This window comes from Nomia melanderi, chromosome 9 (genome assembly GCF_051020985.1).
Source record: "Nomia melanderi isolate GNS246 chromosome 9, iyNomMela1, whole genome shotgun sequence".
Classification (NCBI taxonomy): domain Eukaryota; kingdom Metazoa; phylum Arthropoda; class Insecta; order Hymenoptera; family Halictidae; genus Nomia; species Nomia melanderi.
This window is the reverse complement of record NC_135007.1, coordinates 13,394,788-13,420,258: the sequence shown is the minus strand read 5'-3', so window position 1 is coordinate 13,420,258 and position 25,471 is coordinate 13,394,788. Positions and strand designations below refer to the sequence as shown.

Here is a 25,471-nt window from a genome sequence, read left to right as displayed (position 1 = left end):
GAGTCTCCTTAAATACGTATCACCGGCGGGACGGAGTGACGAGCCTTTAAACGGCCGTTGCCGCGGCGAATTAGTTATCAAACGGCGTAATGCCCGCAGCGAGAGACGAACGCGGTCGTTACGAAATTTGTTACATTAGCGACGATCCCGTTCGTCCGGCAGATAACGCCGGAACGGGTGTAAACCGGCTGTATCGGCCAATAAATATCCCCCTCGGCCCCGTGGACCGACGAACAGTAAAGCCACCCGGGGGCGGAATGAAACGCATAATAAAAATTATCAGCTCTTGGCTCCCTGAAATTCCTGCGGCGTCCGGCCGACCGCGGACCGTGGAGATGAAGTCGCTCCAGGAAAGCCCGGAGATGACCTCGCTCGGGGTTCTGCGGCTCGTTTGATGGGACCTCCGTCCCTGTCCCGCCGATGCTGCCTCCTTTCTTCTGCCACCAGGACCCGGCGTTTCCACCGGATACCCGTTTACGCCACGGTTTCGTGGCACATATTATATATACCTGAGAAAAGGAGGCAGCGAACGCGGGCCTAGCCGAGGGACAGAGAAGAACGAACGGGCGGCAGGGGGTGCGGTGGAGACGGAAGGTGGTCTTCTCGAGGGCAGCGTGCTTATTGCGTGATATTAGCCACGGTGGCTGCTGGGGTAATCATAATCTCGAAAGAAGGACAAAACACAGGCCCCGAATCGCATAACGCTGAATTTTACGACTGCTCGCGCGGACGACGGACGACCGGATGCCGCGCGACTTTTTACCGCCCCCTAACGTACCCTTGATGTCAACAAGAAGACGCCTGGACCACGGAAACCATACACCCCACTGCGGCGAATCGGTTGGGAACGTTTGGCCGCGATTTGTCTGGTGCTTTTTCAGTAATTAGCTGATATTCGCGGTGCACCGGCAGCGGGCAAGGTGTTTTGCGACGTGAGGTGCTTGATAGGGGTGATTTACCCTTCCGCGGGGAAATTTGAGAGAGTCCGTTGGATAATTGACGGTTTAATCGAGGTTTCGAGATTTTTAGTTCTTGGTGACTTGTAGAAAATGTTTCTGGTTTTCGTAGTTTACAATGCGAGACAATAAGATTTCTTTGTGTTACAATTGCCTATTCGACGGAAGGAATTAAAGGTGTGTTAGCCGTTTACGAACATCTAGACTCGTGAAGAGTGCAGTTTAGATTGACGTACTTTTACGATCCTTTGTCTTCCTCGTATACAGGTGCTCTCCCAGAGCCGACTTTCACAAAAATTGCACCGAAGGGTTGGGAGGCGCCGAACGCAGAATTTCGCGGGCGGAAACCGCGGCGAATCGTTCCCCGAGTCGAAAGCGAGAGGACGTAAAGGAGCGGTCGCGCTTTCTATCTGAAACGGCGCCGGTTCCGAGAATCCGATCTAATTTACGCGTTTGCATAAACCTCGGGCCATGAGGTTTCCAGGTAATAAAACCAAAAAAAGGTGGAAACGCCGAGCCCGCGCAGCCGCGTGAGAGAAGAAGTGACCGGGATATCGGGCCCGCCGTTTCTCCGTTACATCGTTCGCGTTTCGCAATCGCGGCCGCGCGGAATGGCCGTCCGAGCTGAATGGAAAACGGCCCTCGAATCGCTACGACTCGCGTAATGGCCGGTCTGACAGTTTTTCTGCTCGCGGAAGACACCGGCTCGAGAAATAGACGAGGAACGTTCCGAAATATTTGTTTTCTTTCATTGGCAGTCGTAAATATTGTGCGTTGACAGAAAGAAGGCGGTTGGGAGGATCCAGTTGGCGATTGTAAATTCTTTAAATATTGACCTACAAGATCAAAGCTGTATCTATCACAATTATCGAAGACTAAGGATGCTCTCAGAAATTATTGAATGGATCGAGATACACAGAGGTTCAAGCATAAGTCAAGCTAAATGTCAATAAATGCATTTTCGATTTTATAAAAAGACTTTCATAATACTGATAACATGAAACTTATCTAGAGTACAAAGTTGCAAATAAGCAATTAAAATTCAACGCACAGTCTACTCTGTCCCGAGTATTCCAAACATAAGCCTCCGCGAACCTCGAACACTTCAAGAACTCCTTATCAGCTCCATCATCCCGAACAATTCAATCACGTTAACTTCATGTTCCATAGACAAAGCGCGCAACTAAACATTCCTCTTACCGTCCCAAGCGTCTTCTCCTTATCAAGCGCGCGATCCATGAAACCTCCAATTTCTAAAGGATCAAGATCAAATGAGTCACTCACCGTAAGGTCGGTCCGCAACCGGCTCGCAGGAGTCTGCAACAGAGAAGCAAATACGGGCTAGATAAGACACGCATTCCCGTCGAGGCGCGGCGTGCGCCGAATTCTTGGTTCGTCTCTATCGCGGGCATTAAAACCGCGGAATTCCCAGCGATGGGACCGGCGAACGGCGACAGTCAACGGCGCGCGCGCCTTCAAAGCCTCCACGCCCGATAAATTTGAATTCTATCCGCGGTCCGGGCAAAACGGGGAGGAACAGAGGGAAAGAGAGATTCTTTCCGTCAATTTCACCGATTGTTGCCCGCCCCGCCCCCTCCCCTCACGCCCCCCTTTCCTTCGCGAGATTCCACCGCGAACGGCAGGAAATAAGTATCATTACGCAGTCGTTCGAACACAGTTTATTCACGGCGAGATCCGAGAACGTCCGTGATCCGTCGGTAATAACTCCGCGGCCGTAATCACCGGCCGATCGGAATGACACTAGCGCGCAACCGTGCCCATTATCTTTTTCAATTTGCATACGCGATAATTCATCCCCGCGGCGGACGGGGGAGGTCCGCCGCGGCCGTCTAATAGAGTTCCTTCCCCCGCAGCCCCGCCGCCGCCGCCGCGCCGTTAAGTAATTCCGTCGGCCGCGAAACTGTTGGCAATTTGCGCGTCGACGGGGATAATTGCTCGCTGAAGGATTGGATCAATTATAGCGGGATATATCTTTATCTAGTATCGAATAATGAAACATTGGAAAGAAATTCCTCCCCGCGTTCCAGCGGAGCACAGGCGTCCCGGATGGACGGTCTTCCTTTTCCTGGAAGAAACGTCTCTATCGCGTCTTCTGAATATTTCGTTGGTTATTTTTTGGAAGAGGGAGATTTATTGGGTTGACGCGGAAGTTTCTTTCGTTCGTTAACCCCTCGGAGTATTATCTCTTCCGTGATTCGGCTCGTTAAGACCGCTTTATGGTTGATAGTTTAGTAGGAGAAAGAAGGAATTTTATCTTCGTTTCGTGACTACGTTTAGTTCAGAGCATAATGATAGATGAGAGATGAATAGCATTGAATTTGGAATCATAAGAAGCGAGGGATACTCGTATTTATTAAATTCCGTTTGAATTCTCCGCGAGATCCGCGTGATATAAGGCAAGGTGTTACTGTATATTATGCGTTACGCTTTATGTTACTGAATTTGATATCCTTGGATGCATTTTGTAATGCTTGCGTATTCTGCTGGACTACGAGCAGATTCATGGAAAAGTGTATAGAACAATTAGATGGGAAAGATATTTCGTTGTTCCCCGAACGTTCTATGATCCGGGATTCCGTCGAGGAAGCGCGAAACGAGAGCTCGAAGAGGAATTGGTGGCGATCGTCGAGAAGCTCGAAGTTTCGAGAAGTCGCGAAACGCGCCGCTGTGACGGGGTCGCCGCGCAAAAACCAGGAAGTTTTAATGACACGTCCGCGGACGGTAGCAGATGCTAGACCGGGGGCAGGATCGACTTAGCCGGAGCTGGAAAATGTCTCACTCAAGGCGATCGCGCGGCGGTGCCGTGATAGAAGCCGCCTAGGTAGGTCATCGGATGTCATAAACGCTCGGCGGAGTTTCTTCGGTGGTGCAGCGCGTGTTAATAGCCTCATTAGATATCGCGGCGCAGTGACGTACGCGGATGTCGGCGGACCACCCGACAAACGGACGCGACGACGGACGCGAACGATCGAAATCCACGGTCGATCGAACGGGAAAATCGTCGGTGCCGCGAGAGAGAAGCTCTCGTCCGACGGAACGGATTTATTCGCTAGGACAGGCGACGAGTCGAAAATTCATCGGAATAATTCGTGAGATTCGATAGAGTACCGGCGTGGAACCTTTCGCGTCGCTGGAACGTTTGCGGACAAGTCGGATTTTCAAACTAGTTTCCATTACGATCTCGCCGCGCAGACAATCCGGTTTGATCATAAAATTCCACGTGTTTTTAGTTTCGAGGAGATAGTAACGCGAACGCGCAGTCTACCGGACAAGCAGCGGTAATTAGGATAATTAAAATGATTTGAGACAGTGGTTTCTGTAAATTTATTATGTGGATTATTCGCCGAGCCCTCGGAAATTCTCGTGAATCCCGTAATTGTCCGACAGCGACGCGGCGAAAGCAGTATAAAACTGGACACTGATGGCGATTGAAAGTACAGATTAAATACGATAGGGCAAAACGTTTTCTGCATCCGGCGCTCCGCTACAACCTTTCATTGGCCGGCAAAAAAGGCCCAGGCAGAAATTGACGGATAAACAATCATCGGTAGCGCCGCGAATATATAGATCTGCCGGCGATACGGGAAAAAAGGGGGGAACGCTCGTCGGAAAAACGATGGGAAAGAGTAACAAAATACTCGTAAAAGTTTTTATTGCGAGCCGACGCCGTTTGCTTAGACAGTGGCTTACGTTATAAATGCATCAGGATCCGGGCGTTTAATTGTTTAAGCCCTTCAAGCACGGGGCTTTTATCCTTGCAACTACATTTTCCTTTAGTACTACATGTTGGTAAATGAGCACCAGAAAAACAGCTGCTTCGGGACACCGGTTTTTCTAATTTCACGTTGTAACGTCTAATTTTATGTCCGCTGCCAACACCTCTCTAATACATACCCGACACACCTATGTCGCTCCGCTATCGGAGCTAACTTTATTACAATCATTACGGAACCTTTTTTAATCTACTTACCCCTACAGAATTGGAGGCATCCACGACTAAAAACGAACCTCACGCCAACAAAGTGTACGTAGTATTCACGGAAAGATTCCAAGACACCAGAAACAATTAGGAACTCTATCAACACCTTTGCAATCAATTTTTCATGCGCCACATAATTCCATAATTAAATCAAACTTCGTAAAACCTTCGTCATCCACAAATTCAAACCTAAAGTAACCAACAAGTAACCAATAAACTACCTATACAATATTCCTCCCAAACCGCCTATACAAATTCCTCATTCCTCCGTCGTTCGTCTAAAACTCCAACGAGTCCCGACGAAGACGAAGGATCAACGATGAAAAACGCACGAAATCGTTGACAAGGAGTAGGACAATCGGCCGGGCAATCACGGCGAGTCGTATTCAAATATTTTCCCGTGAACCGCGGACGCGCCGTCACGAATCCTAATTGAATCGGTGGGTCGGATCCCGGGCCCGCGCCGCGCGGAGGTGGCAACGGGGTCGCACGCGATAGTCGATAAATATTAAACGACTTTCCACCTGCCGGTGGCCGGTGCTGCGTTTCGAGCCTCGTGGAGAGGAAGTGAGGAGGGGGGGAGGGGAGGGGAGACTTCCGAGAGGGAGATCACTGAATGTTAATTAGCGAGGCGTGACAAGTGTTAAGTAATCCATCCATCTAGCAGCGCGCGACGACGAAGGGAGAGAGCGAGAGTGAGCAGCGAGGAGGAGGAGTAGGAGGAGAAGGAGGAGCCTTGGTTAACTCTCGGGCAATTAACGCGACACACACCGGCGCGCATCATCGAACCGAGGGGCCCCACGGGTCCCGGCGGGCCCCCAGGTGCAATTAGCGGCCGATTTAAACTGTTAACCCCGGCCCCCCGAAAGTGAAACGGAATTTCGTGCCCCCTTCTTTGTCCCCGGAAGTCGGCGTGATTCGCTTTCGCAGGACGCGCAACCGTACGGTAAACCGAAGACGATCCATCAACCGCTGACAAGCCTATTCCGTTTCGTCGGCGCATTCGTGAGCGACTAATACGCACGCTGACTTTTACTTTCGGCCCGATACGCCGCTCGTTCGCCGCGAATCGAGGATTCTTCACCCTTTACGCTCCTGTGCCTCGTGCGATGCGACGTTGGATTCGAATGTGTTGTCCGTGGAGACGGTTTTCAGTTTCGATGTTGCATTGGTTTTGTTGGTATTGGGGAGGATTTTGTACATTGGTTTTGTCTATTGTCTATTGGAGTATATAAAATAATGGAAATTATTGAGAAGAGAATGTGGAAGGAATGAAAAGGTTAATAGTGGATTTAACCGATTGTTTATTGGGTTTTCGATTGGGACTGTTTGTAGCTTGTTAATGTCATGTTTGGAAACAAAGGATTTTAACGGATAGATTTCAGAATTTGGAACTATAGTTGTCGGAACTGGATTTTCTTTTTCTCGTTTTGATTGTTTTGTATTTGAAAGAGTTTAGGGAGTTTTTGGAAGGAATCGGTAAGCAAATGACGGTGTGGGAATTCAGTTGAAGGAAATCGCGGTTCAGTTGGCGAGCAAGTGTAAGAAGCAAGATCCCGGAAGCGAGTCCGATCGACGAGCTAACGGATGGACAACGCGAGCTATTATTTAACTCTAATTGATGACGGCTGGTAGGCTGTTCCACATTGATGGTCATCGATAATCGCTAATGATTCCGATGTTTCGCTCGCCGCTGTCTGGGAAGGGGATAAAGCTCCGCTCGGATACCCCGAGGTGTGCGTTTTAGGCATGTCAATGTTCGCAGGCCGGCGCTGTTCATATTTCCGTGCATGAATTAAGTACTTGCGATGAAAGTCAAGTTAAGCATTCAGATGAATGTACTGATACGAATGTTGATTTAAGAATGATCATTGCAGTGCGCGCGAGTGCACTCCTTTAAGTCTCATATTACTCTCAAAACACAATGATTACAAACGAAAACAGTGAAAACCTGATTGGATATTATAAAATACTCGAAAAATCAAAGTCAAAGAATTTTAGAAAATCCCAATCCACTCTTACAAACTTCTAAAGAGACTATCTCAAAAAGCCAACAAACTAGCTCAAACCTCCCAACTTTCCCAATTTGTCAATCAAACTACCCACGGAAATCACTTCCATCTAAAATATGTCCATCAGATACAAATCGACGTGTTCCCAAACCGAAATGTACACACAATCGCCATCGCGCACGCGACAATTCCAAAATATCCGCCGTCCAATAAGCAAACCGCTTCCAACTCATCAATTCTAAGTCGTTCTGCGAAGCGGTACGTCGAAGAGCCGCACGGCGCGCAGCCGAAGGAGTCGCGATTAGAATTCGTGTGCGGCTGATTGTGTCCGGGCAGCGGAGCGTAGAAGTAAGGGAACGCAAAAAATTAATCGAAACGCGATCGGTCACGACAGCCGCGTACAATGTAGTCGTGGAAGTGCCGTAGTCACGGTGTGGCCCCGGTCTCCTCGGCGGAGTTTCGCCCGCGGTGGAGCGACGCGTCGCGAAGACGGTTAGAGGGGCCCCCGTAGGAACCTTAAGGCGATTCGTAGCAAAGTGGCGGCTTTGATCTTTCCTCTCTCACGGATGAAAAAGAACGTCAGAAGTACAAACGCACCCGCGGTGATGATTAACAACCGGGGCCCCGGACGCATATCTCCGGGGCCCCGGCTCCGGGCCCCGGCTAATCGATTAATACATACGATATCGAGCGGCGCGCGTCTCGCCGCCATTGTTTGTTGTTAATTACACTGATACATCTATCCGAGCGAGGAACGGGGCACCGGTTGACTCGTGATTCGGCGATTCGACCGCCCGCCGGCCGCCAGATCACTCCGGAGGATTTGAATCTCGCTTTTGACGCACGTCGAGAATCTTATCTTCATTTCTCCGTCTCGTTCCTTCTTTGTTTCTGATTCGACTTGGTCGCACGGGCGTTTGGGAAAAATTTATATTGAATCGGGAACGTCGTACATCATTCTTTGTTGCCGATCGACTTGCCGTCACTGTGTTTATTATACTAATCGGCCGTTGAGGGGAGTGAGAGGTTTTGTCTGTGGTTGATGAGTTACTTTATCGTTTGATGGCGTTGTTGGCTGTTGGTGATAGTAGGTTGTGAACCAGAGTTTTTGAACGGACAGCTTTTGAGACGGATCATTGTATCTTTTGTTGGTTTGGAGATTGTCCTGTAACTTTTGTTTGTGCATAGAAACAATTTTGGTACTAGATCATATATTTGATATTAGATTTGATGAACAAGTTGGTCTGTTCCTAGAAATATGTTCGTTTATTTAGAATTATAAAATTCCTTAAAGCAACATTAAGGAATAAAGAATAATAATTCTAACACCATAGCTTCATATGCTACTAGTATGATAACCAACCTCGTATCCTACAAATAAACGCAAATCCTTCACCGGAATGAGCAACATTAATCCCGCGAATTGAATCGTGTTCTTAAAATTCCATATTTCTACATGACGGCTCGTCGTAAAGCGAGACGAAAAGGTGGAAGATAATCGAGGAGGAAGCGGCAGGGTTAATGTAATTCTAATTGCCGGCGGATTGCGACACATCTCGGTTCACGCGTCGGATCACGCGAAATCAGCGCCGCGCGCTACGAAACCCGAGGGGGATCCTTGCCGTCGTTCCCGGGGAGCGGCAGGAGCGGAACTCGTAGAACTCGCGTAGCTAATCGTAGAATCGTACGTGACCGATCGAGTGTTGTCCTGCCGATCGGAGCCGTGAACGGAATAGGTGTCGAAGACCCCGACACGTTGTCGCGTGTGATTTTTCGCGTCGACACGCGTGCGTACCTGCCCGCCGAGACGTGTCCATTGATCGTTCAATCGCTGGAATTGCGTAATACGACGGTTTCGACGGAAACGCTGCTCGTTCCTCGGTGTACCGTTAGATCCTCGCAAAAAGTATCGCTAAAAAAGGCCTCCGACCGTCGAAAAACACAACCGTAGTCGCGATTCCACGTAGAACCGCCCGAAATTGCTTAACCATACGCGCCGTAATACAAGCGGAAATATTCTAGTGTCGTCGAATTTTTATTCTTCTATAGTACTTGAATCGTTCGATTGCAGAAATATGTATATGGATTAGAACAAACCACAGTAATAGCAAAGAATAATAATAATAGAGAATATTAATATTTATAATAATAGCAAGATTAACGTGAAAACATCGACTGTTTATCAGCTTAGTCTAAGGTCCTAGTCTAAAAACCTACGCTAAGATTTTAAATGCATCAATTTCATTTCTTACACGTTGATCAGAAGACTGGCAATCACGTTGGTAGTGAACGTGATAAGCAGCATGGAAGAGTAACTTTCGCCGGATGATCGGGCCGCGATTCGGCCGCTTGTCAGCCGGATCAACGGCCGATGGCTCGGGTGGTCGCGATGAGTCGACACGCTGCTTAATCAGTGCCCCGGCCTCTCGTTGGGGATATTTAGTAATCAAGAGAACGTAACTTCGTTTCCAGCGCGGTGAAAGGCCCCGTACGCGGCGCGGGGACCGCCGCTAATTGCCACGACAGTCCCATACAATTTTATATCCGCGCCTCCGGCACGGCCGAATCGTGTGGCCCGTCTTTGTATGCCCACCGGCACCATTGTCGCTCGTTTTAGGCCCCGACGGCCGGAATTACGAGAGGCAATTCGATTACGGGGAGCCGCGGACCGTATTTCATTCCCTGTATAGTCGTCAATTAGTCCGTTTATACTCCGCGCCACCGCTGGTTTCCTGTGTACCGCCGAATCTCTCGCCTGACAAGTCGGATTCCGGATAACAAATGAAACTCGTCGAACCCTTTTCGTTTACATTGATTTCCATGGATTTCGAATATTCGCTACTCGTATATTCGATTCAATTACGATTCAGCACTACTAATACTACTATTAACCCTTAGCACTTGGTTGTTTTGTAATCTATCGGCAACTGCAACTAATTCTTATATTCCTAGCGAGAATTACAAATGCTATAACATTCCTTCAATCTTTTATGTTCCTTCTTAGCAGAAAATTTGGATGCGCGGAAAATCGAATAATTTTAGGTTTCTTTAAGATTCATTACAATATTTAATATTATACTGGTGCAATATTGGAGCCTAGAGTTCAAAGGGTTAAAAGCATACCGTTCTTCAGTAGAAAGATCACTTTCTTCGAGACACTAATCGCTTCGAAGCCTACCTTCGTAGTCAATAGGAAAGTAACACTATCGAAATTGCTACATCTACAGCGAAGTGTAGAGCGAACCTATCTAAATTACCAGGTGCTAATGCCTCGCTATCACATAAACAAATTCTCAAGACCTTGAAGCCGGGTTGCAAGAATTATCCCCGTCTATGGCGTTCATAGGCTCGTCATTTTTATCGACTAGATTACGTCTTGATTATCCGCGTCGTTAACAGGGCCGCGTGGATCCTCTCCGGCTTGCTCTCTTCGCTAGATGCCCGGACGAAGCGTAACACACAGCGTCTGTCCCGTCTCCGCGTCCGTCTGTCGCGGTTTTTGCATAATAAAGACGGCTGGACGAGCGGGGCGCGCGGGCAGCGCGTTTCAAGGAGCATTACCCGCTCAATAACCGCGATCGTTATTTATACACGTGAACGGGACCGGACGGGAACGGAAAAGCGTAATTTGCCACATTTTCACGCGGCTCGCCGGCCCCGTTAAATACAGAGCGCATCGATCCGGGGGGATCGCTTACGCGGAATCACCGGTCTCCGGCCGCCTGTGCCCACAAACGGCCGCGGTATCGGCTCGCCCGTGCAACTAGGTGCATTAACATACCTAAGTGATGCAAATTGCGGGCCGCCGTTCGAACGGGGCCGAGTTCGAGTTCAAAGCGAGCGCGCCGGGCAAAAAGGTCCGATTCCCAGGATTAATTTTCCGTCTATCGCGCGCGAAACGTCTGTAATTTCAGACAGTAATGAAGACGGGGAATCCGCAGGGAAAACCGGGATTCCTCGGCCGCGTAATTGCCGGCGATGGTAATACAGCGACTCGTTAAATATTCAACCAGATCCGCGGAATAATTAAATATTCCGCGATTGTTCCGCCGACCCGGCGTTATTGGGTTTCCTGGAAAATTAGCGCCGCGTACGGCCAGTCTCGCCCGTAATACGCCGCGTTCCGTCGATTATCGTTAATGCCGCGGCGGAGAAGGGATCGTTTCCGATCCATTAGCGGCCGTTTCCACGACCGTCGAAAATAAGGAACGCGCATCGGCCGATTGCGATCTCCGTTACACCCGCCCCCTCCCTCCGCGCCGTCCGCGATGTTTCGAGGATCGTATCGCGCGGCGGCAGATGCGATCGCGATATTAATATTTCATGAATGAACCGCGATAGGCCTACTCCGGATGCTTGCGCGAGCGCGGCCGCTCTTTATGGATTCGTTTGCGGAAAGCCGCGGCCGGAGGGTGCGATTTGAATGAATCAAACGAGGTTCGCGGATCGCCTGGAAATCATAAGGACGTAAAGTCTGCTGTGAAAACCGGCTCCGGGTGAGATTACATTCACGAAACTAGTAAAAGCCACTGAGATCTCAACGAGGTTACCAACCGCAAACAACTGAATTACGTCAGAACCTATCAGGAAGCTTATAATCATTTGATCGTAGAACTTCGCGAGATCCTGGAGTTAAGCTTCACGAACGAAACGCTGCTAGTTCGAAATAGTCGTACGAATGCAAAATTTGCTATAGAAACTATTATCCACGAAGATCACGTTAACAGAACTGAAGGCGATTCCTAATAGGATCACCATTGAATAAGTAAATTGCCCGAAAGCCCATCGCGAGACGAACGATCGTTCGCTCGCAAGAATTTCCAAGCTCCGAACGACGCTGCTTCGCACGCGAAACGCGGTGGTGGTTCCTGGTAAGGGACCAATCGCAGCGTCCCACGATCCCGGATCATTAGGATCTTGCGCCGAAAGTCTATTGTCGATCGCGTTTCTCGGCGAGGCACGAAATGCGTGGCCGACCGCCGAGCCGCGCCGCGCGCCTCGCTTAAGTTTTTGCGTGGTCGCGGGCGCGCAGCGCTCATTTTGATCAATTTGAGTTTTTTGCCGGAGCGGCAACCGTTGACTTTACTACCGGTCGGCGGGCCTCCTCCCTTTGGCCTCTCGGTGGCCTTTCTCTTCTGCCCCTTCCGGACCCATTTCCGACGGTCCCAGGTCCGACGCACGAATACATTAACAGGTTCACGCCGAAGTACCACCGGTGGTACACAGCTGATTTCGACATTCGTATGAATTAACGTTGACCGCCACCGTGGTCACCGATGACGCTTCCGAATTGCTTAAGAACAATTACAGTAAGAAAATTGATGGTGAATAAACATATTCGGTAACATGAGTAGTTAGATATTACTGCGATACAAATACTGTGATAGAAGATTATTAATAATTATTTCTATTACGATTTGCTACGGAAGAATAAGTATTATTAACGAGACGCTTGAAACTCTCGCGGCAGTGAACGTATCAGAGTTAACCCGTTCGCATGATACGATTGAAATACAAAATAATAACAAGAAATTTGAATACAATTATATCTTAGTTTCACATATCTGACTACATAGGCACTTCTTTACTGGTAACAGGATCGCTGTTCTCCATATAAACTGACAAATAATTAAATCTGATCGCGACCGGCACTGTTCGCTCGCAACGCGGACGCGCGCATAGTATACGCGCTCCGGTGATAATGGCCAGGAAAATTGCGTGCATACATATGCTAACGATCCTAATGGATTAATAATTAATTCACATCTGGAGTTATTTATTCAAACATTTATCCATAAGCGAAGTCAGGAATTTAAGCCTGCACCGAAGGAATGCACGCCGATAATGCTCGTGATAACACCACGGTGTTTGTGGTATTTGCTCGAGATCATAAGAATGTAAATTAAAAATTATATTAAAAATTGTAATTTCTACCATTAACCACTCATGTAGGCTAGTTTTTCACCGGTGATTAATAATAAGGATTCATAATCATTACAGACGATGGCCGATTGGTCTTTTTAGCCGGGTACTCCATTACACACCTGGTGTGCAATTCGCCTCGAATGGGTTAAATCTCATTCTTCCGTCCCACGTACCTAACTTCTTCGCCTTCCACGTCGTGTGTGAGTCACACAACGCGACCGACCGGCTTCCGTGACGTCCGGAGACTCGCCGCTCGACAGAAAACGACGCACCGGTGACGGATTGTTAGCCGGGGGCGGGCCTGATAGCCCTCTCGCCCCTGCCCTTCGGGCGGCCGAATACTTCCCCCGAGATTTCACGCTCCCCGGGACGAACCGCAAGGACTTCCAGCCGACCGGACGAGGATACTCGCCGGTCGACCCAGGTGAAACGATTAGGAAACAGGTTGCGCCGCGTGACCCTTTCGGGATTCTTGTGGTTATTGCACCGGATCGTCAGGTGCGAATGCTAATGGCTCGCACGCTTGATCGCGCCCCGCGACATTGCCCAACGCGGAATTGTCACGCTCGACTCGTGCGGCGGTGGACATTGCCTAATTCGGCCGGGTCGTTAGCAGAACTATTGTATTCTCCGATTGTTCCTTTCTTTCGAGGCAGTTTGATTTCAGTATCTTTCATTGGTTTAACTTCCTTGGCTTCGTTTATTTCGTTTTGTAGACAATCAGGTAAGAGCTTGTTAAAGTTTCCATTACCAAGCGTAGAAATTACAATTGAATTGTAGTGCAATGAAGATGGAAGAATCAAGACGAAACGTAAATATGTAGAGTAAAAGGTATTTCATCGAATCAGTTACCAAAGATCTGATTTCTATTGGAAGCGACAATATTGTCGGAAAGCTGTCACCGGAGAGTCAAGCGACCGATGTCAGGAACGCAAGCAGAGGTCGTCCATTTTCTGCTCGCATTCGCAGACGGCAAACAATATGATCCATGCAGAATGGGAATTATGCATTCAAATAGCGATCGTTCTTGGTCGTTTCCCTATTCCCACCGACTGCGCGCGTTTAGACGATGAATCACGCGCGCGGAACGTCACCGAATGATCCGAACGGTCGCAAACATTCCTGGGAAATTGATGCTCTCTAGATGAGGAGCGGCGATATCGGGCCACGTGGATCGAGATGAAGCTGTCGGATCGATTAAGAAGTCACCGGCGTGACACGTGCAATTGGTCCTTAAAATATGGCCGCTCGCCAGCCGCCGGGGTTAATTACCTCCGTCTTGCCGAACGACCGGTACAGTAATGTATTAGCGCGTTTAGGCACGGCCAGTTAATCCCAGACCACTGGCTGAACGCACCGTTAACCACGCTTAACTCGTTAAGTCGCCTAATACTCGTCTGTACGGCGAGTTATAACCATATTATCCTAAATATCCCCGGTAATCGTCGACTGCTTTATCCGGCCGGTCTACCGAGCACAAAAATGAATTAAAGCGGCCCCTCTCGGTGAAATGAATCCGAGAATCGGTTGCGTCAGTTCCACGGCCGTCGTTGGGCTTTCTTTTACGGGTAAATCCGACTATTAATCATCTCAGCATCCTCGGAGAACACGCGCAGCTCCGTTACGAATTCTACCGGAACGGTATTCTTCAAATTTCAATACTTCGTTCCAATATGTCGACCGACTCGACTATCATCGAGATTCTATATAGTCGAAGTCCATTTTTCGACGAAACAAATACTCGGAAATTATCATTTCTAGTTGCGATTAGCTTCTTTGACCTTTGCAATTGACAGATAACTATTAGTTATTTGATGGCGTAAAATTAGAAAGTATTATGTAAGCTTCGTGTAATGTATTAATATATGAAATATTAGAAGAAACCTTGTTTGTCGCTTTAGGTACGTTTTCAAGATTGAAAGAGTGTCGTCTGTCTCGGTAGAAGATATTGAATATTTCTAGAGTGTCTCGGAGATGCAATTCGATTCGTTCGATGCATCGTCAAGGGAACGACCGTATAAATCAGCGGAAAATGTTGAATGACACGATATTCGAAACTATTCAGAGCACAGTTAGCTAGGAAATAAATTGCCCGAGACAACCGTCGGGCGATTCTACGAATCGAATCCCGCTCGAAATCTGGTCGCGCGCAATCTCGTAGGAAAATCAGCCGCGCGCGATGCGAATCGGAGGCCACCACCGAGGCGGATGAAAAATCTGGGGCCCGTAATGAAAAACGCGTCCTTAGTCACGCGTGCTCGTTTTTATCGTCCGGCGGGATCGTGCCGGAAGCATAACTCGATTCGCCTTTTCGTTGGCATTTGCATGCGCGGAAATAATTCCCATGATTCGCCGGAAACGTATCAGATAAGGGCCCGCGGCTATATCCCGGTCGCATTAACCGGCTAATTAAAGCGGCGTAAACAATGGCCGGGCGGTATGGCGGGGCAGCCAGCATCGGCGCGTCAGAGAAATCCGGAATACTCGGGTATACACACCTGAACGTCGGTACGTGTAAGCGTAATCCGGGGCTGGCGCATTATGCGCCGTCTGTAAGGTAATGCACGAACACGACCGACTAATCAGCTGCCATCTACATCGTTAGACTTATGTTTATGCATGATACATGTGCTTACAAGCGCATCACCCGTAATAACGATTACGAAACACAACTATTTCAGTTAGCCGGCGGCGGCAACCACCTACCCCTTGTTCCCGGAGAATTCGACGCTTTCGGGAAACCGTGGTGGAGACGTGGTGGATGTTCGGTTGAGTCGAGGGGGATTGATGTAATGTTTGGAAGGGTTGAAGCAGTAGGGTTGGGGATGATGAGTTGGTTCTGGTTTGGAAGTAGGAGGATGTGTTGTGGGGTGGAACGGTTGCGGGAGTGGAATGATTCTGCAAGTTGAAGGTTTGAGAGTTTGAAGGTTTGTAGGTTTGTAGGTTTGTAGGTTGGTAGGGTTGTAGGTTTGAAGGTTTGTAGGTTTGAAGATTTGAAGGTATGGAAGTTTGATAAATTGAAAGTTTGAAAGTTTGAAAGTTCGAAAGTTTGCAAATTTGAAGATTTGAGGGTTTGAAGGTTTGTAGATTTGTAGGTTGGTAGATTGATAGATTGGTAGAGTTGTAGGTTTGAAGGTTTGCAGGTTTGGAAGTTTGATAAATTGAAAGTTTGAAGGTTTGAAAGTTTGAAAGTTCGAAAGTTTGCAAATTTGAAGATTTGAAGATCTTAAAATTTGAAGATTTGAAGATGTCAAAATTTGAAGATTTGAAAATTTGATATCTGAAAATTTGATATTTGAAAATTTGAAGATTTGAAAATTTGAAATACGTATTAACCCATATTACCATACAATTCAACCTAGAGTCAACCCTTCCATTTACCGACCAATGCTTACACACAGCGACCCTGAAATAGTAGTTACACACACCTACGTATTCAATTTTACATGCACGCGCCTCAATAGAATGTTTTATCTTTAGAACATCCCGGCAGGCCTCCTCGATTCCCTGTATGAATCCATCGAGTTTCCGGGAAAGAGAAAGACCGCTGGAACGTAGAATCGAGATCGATATTTGCGGAGCAGATAAAACTGTTAAACGTCCGGCAAAACAGCGGAGAAATCAAGGTGGAGTCGGAAAATACGAGGCGCAGGGCAGGACGTAGGATATGTCAGGTGTGCACGCGAGGAAACGGGAGAGGACGGTGTAGGTTAATGCACGAACACGGCCGCATAATCAACGAGCCATCTAGATCATTAGAGTGATGTTTATGCACGATACGCCGGCAGCATGCGTACCAGATATAATAACACCGGCGTCATTTGTCCGCTCGTACACAGGTTCCATTGTAGCCGGGCGTCGGCGTACAAAAATTGGACCACCGTGAACGGCGATCCCTTTTATCGCTAATTAATAGTGGCGGGCGTCGCGTACGCTCGCCGATTAGCATTCTCATCTCGATAACCGAGCCCCGGGAACGGCGCCAAGATCGATCGTGTGTCGTCGCCTTCGACACTGCAAATTTCGAAGGATAATTCCCTGTTCAGGACACTTCAAGATTTCCCCGCGAGTAACACGGATGATTTATTAACCCCTCGATCGACTGTGTTTAATCCACCTATATTTTACTACATCTATTGAGCGATTTAATTACATTTACTGTAGATCGTTTGACTTTTTGCACATAGGAAAATTTAAAAATTTCAACTATGCTTCGGTTAGACAGCAATTGTTTCTGAACACTTTAACAATTCAACAATTCAACAATTCAATAAAATTTCAAAGTTTATAAAATGGAGAAGGTACGAGCTAGAAACTTTGATCTCGAAATCTAGAAAAACTGTACTTCCATAGAACGAAACATGGTTCACGTCTAATCATACGAACAGCAAATACTTCTCAACATTTCCTAACTCTGACAAATCCCCGCTCCCTCAACGTATCATTACAAACGATTCCATCGGAAGTGAGTAAGCGCATCTCGCGCGGAAACGACAAAAATCCGCGGAAGAAAGGGGAAAATGGCAAAGAAGCGGCAGCATTCTCCGCGATACTCGTATCGGTCCGTGACGCATCGCGGAATTGTCGGCGTTATCCTTGACGTTCGGCGGTGTCGAAGGTCTCTTCCTGCTCGCCGCGGCCGCGGGCGTCCCGGCTAATCCTCGGCCGTCCCGCTCGCGGTGCCCGAGTTAATCGTATGCGGGTATCCCTACGCCGGAGTACGTGCTAATTGAATAAAATTAACTCTCGCCGATGACGGATCGCGATATAAAATTATACGGCTCGCGAATTATCGGCTCCTCCGCTCGGCCGCGGCGAGGGAACCGCGAAAGAAATTAATACCGAGGCGGTCGTTCGCGGGGAAGAAGCGGCGCAAGAAACGCCGGCGATCGTTCCGAGCCGAATGTTAATCGGAAGAAAAGGAACGTGCAATTAGCGAATGAACGACGACGACCGGACGGGGAAGGGGATCGTGCTAGTGGGGGTGCGCGGAGAGGCGGAGAGCGAGAGAAAGGCGAAGAAATGAAATAAAGCATCGAGGCCGAGGCTCTCGGGCGCTGGCTGATTATTCATGATTTGGGGAATGCTCGACGCGCTTATGGTCTCGTCGGATTAGCATAGCTCGTATAAACTGCGAAATAACATGCTTGCGCACGCACGCACGCACGCACGGACGCACGAACGCACGCACGCATGGACGCATGCACGCACTCTGCTCACGCAACCAGGGGAGGAAGACGGAAAGGACGACGAAGCGGAGGGAAAGAATGAGAGGAGGTTGAGGAAAGGAAAAAAATACTCCGGGTGGACGACGGAACGGTGGAGGGGGATCGAGATCCTCTCTAAGCCGACACATTAACATTGTGCTTTATCGAAACCGCTCATCGTGGCCGCATCCGGATTCAAATTACGCCTCGCTTACGCTTATGTTTATTTATCCGGTTATTAAAATTGCATTAAGACTCGTTCCTGATTATGTCGCGGACGGTAAGAGGCACTAGGATTGTCGGGGGTGGTTGTGGAGTGTGCAAGGATCGTGGAGGGAATGAGAGGAGTGGTTTGGAGGATTCAGATTTTAGACTGCGATTAGTGTTGTTTGGAGTCAATGAACTTTGCTTGGGTTTCGTTAGACGATGGTTTTGGCAGCGAGCATCGAGAGGATTGTGGATGAAGAGTTATTGAGAGGGAAGGAGGATGGTTTTGACTTCGGTGGTTGGTTCGTTTCGTTTATCAAATTTTGTTTAAATCTCAATCCCGACACCTTTATTTCCAAACACTCGAACATTAAATCCCGCTAGAACCATAACCGATCAGAAGAACTAAATTAAATCGTTTTTCCCATCGCCCGGTTCCACATTCCACCGGGTAACCAAACATATCCGCGCAGTTTTTCCGCGGCTCGGCCGAAACGGCGCGGACGCGTTTGATCGGCCGACAGCTCCGAAAATGCACCGAAAATGCGCCGAAAAACGCGTGTAACGGCGAACGCCGCGACAAAGCCGCAAAAACGGTGCTCCATTAGACAAACCGTATCAACAGGAGCGTACGCAAAAAGGCGAAATTCTGCGGGCAAAAAGTGACGCGAGCAACGAAGATATCCTCTGCGCGCTAATCGCGTCTAGCCGGCGCGGGGCGGCAGCCTAAACCTCGCGCGCGCGCGCGGCGAACGTGTCAATTACCATGCGGCAAGAACGATCGCCGGTTTAATCGGGACTTCGCGGGCCCCGGTCGCGGCGGATCAACGAAAACGCCGCGGCTATCGCGGCTGGGAATAATATCGCCGGGGGGTTTGCGTAATCGCGGCAAAAAGCCGCGCAGCCGGTGGTCGTTTCGAATTTCGCGGTGGTTCTGAGTCAGCGAACGAGCGAGCGAGCGAGCCAGTGGCCGGGCCAGCCACGGGAAAACGTGGGATACGTCGATTTAAGTAAAGCTAATGCGAGTGTACACAGAAACACGCGTGGCTAATGCACGGCCGGCGTCGCTTCCTGCCTCATGTATTCAAATTAAAGCACGTAACGCCGTCATGGAGCCGGTGTAATGGTAATGACGACGGTAAACGAGACCCATGGACGCCTCCTTCTTCGTTCTTTCCATCGTTCTTTCCTTCGTTCTTCCCTTCGTTCCTCCCTTCGTTCTTCCTCCCCGCTGTCGACTGTCACTCGATGACGGTGCAACAAACGCCACCGCATCCGCCGCAATCAGACCCGGTCCCGATCCGCCACGACTCGACCGTCAGGCGGGGCTAATGCGAAATACGCTCGCAATTTGCAGCTGATTACCCGCGCATCGCGCGTAGCGATTGCGTCGTTATGCGCACCGGCGTTTAGCGGGTGATACGGCGTACGTGGGCATGCATCGCCGCGATTACCGGGGAACCTGATGCCGAATATTCGAGGAGACCAAGGACGAAGTGAGATTGAGACGGCTGGACGCAGCGATCGGTTCGTTGGTTGCGGAGTATTGAAACTGGTTGAAGAATTAAGTTGGGGGAGTGTAGCTTTTGACTGTAGATTGTTGGCAGGATGTTTGGAAATTGTGTATTTGTGATGCGATGACGAAGGGAGCTTGATTATTGCAGTTTTTATATTTTTGTGTAGGAGGAGTGTAATGTTGAGTTGGAGAATGATGAAGATTGTGACTGTATCGTGACTTCTTCAGAAAGAACAATTGATAGAATGTAACATTGAGAATGTAACTCGTCCCCAAAAGAAATGTTTACAAAAAGTAAATGAAGAAATGGTGATTCCTCCTTGTTTCCGCAACGAGCATTAAATTCATCCGCCCGAATGATTCCCGAAGGCGACGAATTATTCAGAGCTGTCCGTGCCAATCGTAAAATCGTCCCATGGCCGCGCGTCGCAATTAAAATCGCCGAGCGTTGCGCTAGAATCGTCGACAAAAACATTAATGCAACCGTGAATTCCTTTTTCCATAGTTAATCCATTAATTAACGCGCGTGACGCGGAGGAACGCCGCCGCGGGGATCCGCGGCGCGGGATCCACGAGGCGGAGACGCGTCCCGATTGGAATCGCTCATTAAGTCGATCCGAATTCAGCTTTACGCGAAACGGTGTAATTAAATCTGCATCAGCCCCGGCTGAAAGGAGGCGAGAGAATAATAAACGGGCCATACGTAATAAAACCATCTGTGCCTGGATATTATCTGCCCGCGGACGCAAACAAACGACGACGCATCGTTTGAATATCGCGCCTCGCGAGAGGAGTGACGATCGTTACCGATCATTCGCAAAGACGAACCGAACAATCGCACAATTTCGAAACGAGACCCTTTGTTTCTCCGCGAACGTGAATTTACAGGAGGATTCGTAGTTCAATAACTGTCACTCGTTCTACGATATACTTTAATATATAACTTAATAACGAAAGAAATATTGTCCCATTCGAACTCGAATGGATCGAGTGACGTTTATAGTTATTAAATTACATTTTAAATCGAAAACTAAATTTGTAATTTGAAAACGAGGAGTGACAAGATTGAACGGGTAATTCCTACGGTAAATCTCCGCTCGGTGTTCCCCATTTTCTGAAATAAATTATCTCGACTTTTCGGAATTTTCATTAGCACCGGGTCTGGATTAATAGACACTATCGCCGCATTTACGCCGTCGTTTGAAAGCAATAATCGTCTATCGATCTCTCGACGCTTGCGAAACCGATTATCATCGTATAATGAAGAAAAACGTATGTCGGTTTTTTCTGATCGGGCAGTATGCATCTCGCGGAGCAAAAAGCTGAACGCTATCTCGCGATCGATCCGGCTACCGTTGCGAGAGAGAGATTCTAATTGAATCGCATGGCAAAGCGGCGATCCGCGTTCCTCGATATTTCATTCGCCGCAAGATAAATATCCGTGGACAACAATTTATCGCTAAATACCGGCGATTAGCGCGGGAACCAGCGAGCGAGCGTTCACGGACCGGCGCGGGAATAATTGAACGCCGCACGCGTTACGTCGTTAGCATCCGTGGGTTTTCCGCTTTCTTTCGATTTCCTTCGCGAGAAAGTGTTAATTAGAAGATCAATCTCGACGCAACGTTAAGATGAAGTCGGGGCCGCCGATGATAGTTTGTAATTATCGATAACGTCGACATGCTTGTTAACGCATTGCGTACTACGTTTGACGTAGACACAAACGATTAAAGAAAATTGATAAAACATTGATAGCGAACAAGTATTTAGCGAATGATTTCCTTTTTCAATATCCTCGTTATCTCCGATCGTGCTCCTCCTCTGAAACTGAGCGTCTAGTTAAACTCTGTTTAATTTTAGATCCAATCTTCCCTCGCGTCTAAAATGAAAAATGCAGTTGCATTCCGTGAAGTTTATAATATTTTCTTTATAAGTCGGAAGTAATTAGAATATTTTCTCTCGTTAAGTGGAATGCATATTTATCCTAGGAAAACTGTTAGTGCCGGAAGCATCGAACTGTACGAAATTGCATAAAATTGAAATCAGTCTACTGGGAAACTTCCAGCGCCGCTCGTCCTTCGTTCGCCATAAAGATCAACAAAAGAACGAATTCCCGCGGACGATAATCGCGGAGGTTTCGCAACGCTCGCGGAATTCGCGTGTTCCTGCTTCCTGCGCGTCTCCGCGTCCTTACATTCCACGCCGATGATCCAGAATCTCCGATCGCCTCCCGCAGGATCAGCTGATTCATTTTTCCGCGTTCACAAAGCCTCGGATGCCATCGGCGACAAGGGAACAACGAACGTGAGAAACTTCGTCGTTTAACGAATACGCCGCGACGATCGATTAACTCTTCCACTGCCATGGTAGACAGCGATCGCTTATGTTTCCGAATTATTTGGAAACGATTACAATTCGTCAAATAACCGTCGTTCAATAGTGATTTAGATTGTCCAGATAAGTTATTAATAAGCGAGTTAATTTAGAACATGATCATTCTTTAATCAGACTTAATTTAGCAAATATATTTTGAAGGATTTCTTCTCAAGCCTCCACTTATATAAATTTAGCGCCCAATCTAATTGGATAATCGAGGCACACTGCAACTATATAATAGTGTAACGCAAGAATTACGGTACCAAATAATTAACAATCATTCCTTTTTATGATTGTTGCGACGGAATAAGCGATACGTGAAACGCTGAGGATTTTTCTGGCAGCCGGGGTGTTAACGCAGCGACGCGCCGATGAAAGCGAGTCCTTCTCCGCGAATGGTTACACGAATTATCGGACGCCTTCGCGGTTTCTGCGAGTCCTCTAATCAACGACGCATTCGTCTTTGCGCAACGCGACGTTGAATGGGACATTGAAAGCCGGCGGATCATTATTCCGATCCGTGTCGCGCGTTTTTTCATTTTCCTAATTGGCCGGCGGACTTGTCGCTGGCCGCACAATCGATTAAATTGCGGAAAATGCGCCCGGGAAAAAATTGAATTAACCTCTCACGGGATTCCTTTCCCCGTTAATCCCGCGATAGTTACTTTGTTGTTAGCAGTTCCTCGGCGGACAAGCGAATTATGCATTCGCCGCAAAAGGGAATTTATTGCGGAAAATTACGCATTCATGAAGGGAGATGCGTATCTCGCCGACCGATGCGAACTGAATAATATTCATATTTTGTTTAGATACGAACGGCGAGCTAGTTTAAAGACTTCATTACCAGATACAGCTACTTAGACATTATGAAACATGGGATTAACCCATTTGCGTCATTTGCATATGTACATCTTAGATTAGTCAATGAATAATCAATCAATATTAGCATACTGCTTCACCATTATTATCATTACTTACCATACCTTTTTCCACTTTGGTCGTTCAATATAATTAAAGATATCATTAACATAATATCCATCCTTCGGTAACTAATATTAAATTTAATTAATTTTCTCAACGATAAAACCTATTCGTTCTGCATTTCACGTGTCTTCCCTTATTCTACAACATTCCAACTACAATTCAAAAGAAAATTCTCCGTCTTAATTTTATCAAAGTCCTTCAACTTTCTCACAAGAATAAATGAAATTATATTCTAATTACATAAATATGAAAAATCGAGAAATAATTTTCACGAAAATCAACCTCGAAGTAACACTTGTATCAATCATATTAAAACTTCCATTTTGAATTTCGCTTTTTCGATACAGTATACAACTTCGCGATCCCAAGAACACAATGCCAATTTTTATGGAATCTCCATGAAAGTATAAATTTCGAGCAGCTTCTCAAATGGCACTATGTAACGTCGTTTCACTCTGTCGGAGGGAATAATCCACTCCGGCGAGGCGAGCGCGGATCGGCAAGGATTATGCCGCGCGCCGTCCTTTTAACCGGTCGCGCGTCGTCCTAGGCTGCCAATCCGCGTCGCCGCGGGATTAGCATACGCGAAGACCGCCAAATACGGCGAGCCGCTCACCTGCGCTACCGAGCGCGCCGACAAATGCGATGAATATGGTGATTTCCATCATTTATCCGGCCGGCCAGGCGCAAACGCGTTCTCTCCCCCGGTCCTTGAAGCGGGATGCGCGCCGCGCCGCATACTGAACGCTCGCCGGCCTATCATTGAGAAATATTAGCGATTTCCATTTACGCGGCACGCGAAAAAACGAAGCCGCCGGACACCGCGAAAGAAAATCCTCGATAACGAATCGCCGGACGATTCGATTCGACGCGGGGATTAATAAATCCCGGTGGTTCGACGTAACCGGCACGCGGCATAATGCGATCCTTCGACCAGCGTTTTCAATGAGCTTCAGGTATACCGGTGTGAGTGCTGTGAGTATAGACGCCGCGGAATGAAAATCGACGCGCGCTTCTGCATTTTATAAATTGAAACTATTGTAGAAACAGAGACAATGGAATAGAGAACAATTGGTAGAAATTGGAGGAAGTAGGGTTAAAGCGATGACACTGAAGTTGTCCTACGAAAGAAAGGTAGAGAAAACAGGGAAATTATACGATTTCCCTTGGAACAGTATTTCGAAAGGGGAAATATTTCAAACGTGCACGAGCGTTTACTTTTACCTTTCGAAAGTGAACTCCTCGAACAAATGCGTTAACGCTTCCTCCTGTTCTTCTTCGGCGTAAAATTCCAACGTGGAACTTATGAAAGCGACTGCGGCGTCGGTTAAGTATGCAAAACACGAGATAGAAACTAGAATTGATTAGAGGAACGATTAATCATCGGGCATTAAGCCGGAGGTCGGCCGATCGGGGATCGATTAAGGAAAAGCGCGCTCCAGGTGGAACCAATTAATGTTTCCGGGGCAAAACGCGCGCGCGCGCGCGCGCGGCGTGGACGAATGCGTAACGATCGAGGGGGAGCGAGCCCGGCGCGATGAGGAATTAGCATGAAAATGCTGGAAAAATTTTTTCTAATAATATCCGCGCGATTATCAACGAGATCGTACGGCCGCGGCATGAATATGCAAGGCGCGTATACGCCCGACGTCTATCGAAGCCTCCACTCTCACGTGCAGCCGCGCGCTCGCGTCAGATAAGCCGGCTACCCGTGAAAAGTAAACTCGGATCGCGTGCGAAAAAAACATCTAACCCGCGCGCGGATGAGGCCGACTCGGGCGAAGAAACGGTGAGGGAGAGTGTGCGCTCGCGATGAGGTTCCAGTTTTTGCAACAATGTTCGTCCGTGTACGGAGGCACTGTTATGGCGTGTAGATTGCAACATATTCGATTATACGATTACACCGCGGTGCACAATCCGAGGCGCAACAAATCAATACCGTCGCTGCGTTGAATCGCTTCGACGATCAAGTGTATCGCGTCCCTCGCTTTAACGCGTCTAATTTATAATGTGTGCCTCGATAACGCTGGCTGGATTCAATGAGAATGATCCGCGAGAATAAATGGGCAGCCGTTGGACACGGTCTCCTTGAAAAGTTTACTATGTGTTGGAGTGGGCTCGAATTCTGTAGGAATTCGTGATCATGGAATATTCCGGGGTTTTTTTGGCAGGAGGGATTGGTAACCGAAAGGAGCAAGTACAACTGAAACTAAAGTTCAATGAATAGTTGAAACTGATACCGGAGCTATAGCTAAACCAACAACTATAAGCAAACCTCACGCCATACT

General features: G+C 48.0%; 1 protein-coding gene across 2 annotated transcripts in view; it reads right to left on the bottom strand.

Moving 5' to 3' along the window:
- The window catches only part of LOC116427259 (uncharacterized), a 165,871-nt gene that overhangs the window by 126,100 nt on the left and 14,300 nt on the right, over positions 1 to 25,471 (bottom strand). For both annotated transcript variants that reach the window (XM_031977394.2, XM_031977395.2), the window contains exon 2: positions 2,241 to 2,273. In XM_031977394.2, coding sequence (XP_031833254.1) covers positions 2,241 to 2,273 — 33 coding nt within the window. The remainder of the gene's footprint in view (positions 1 to 2,240; positions 2,274 to 25,471) is intronic.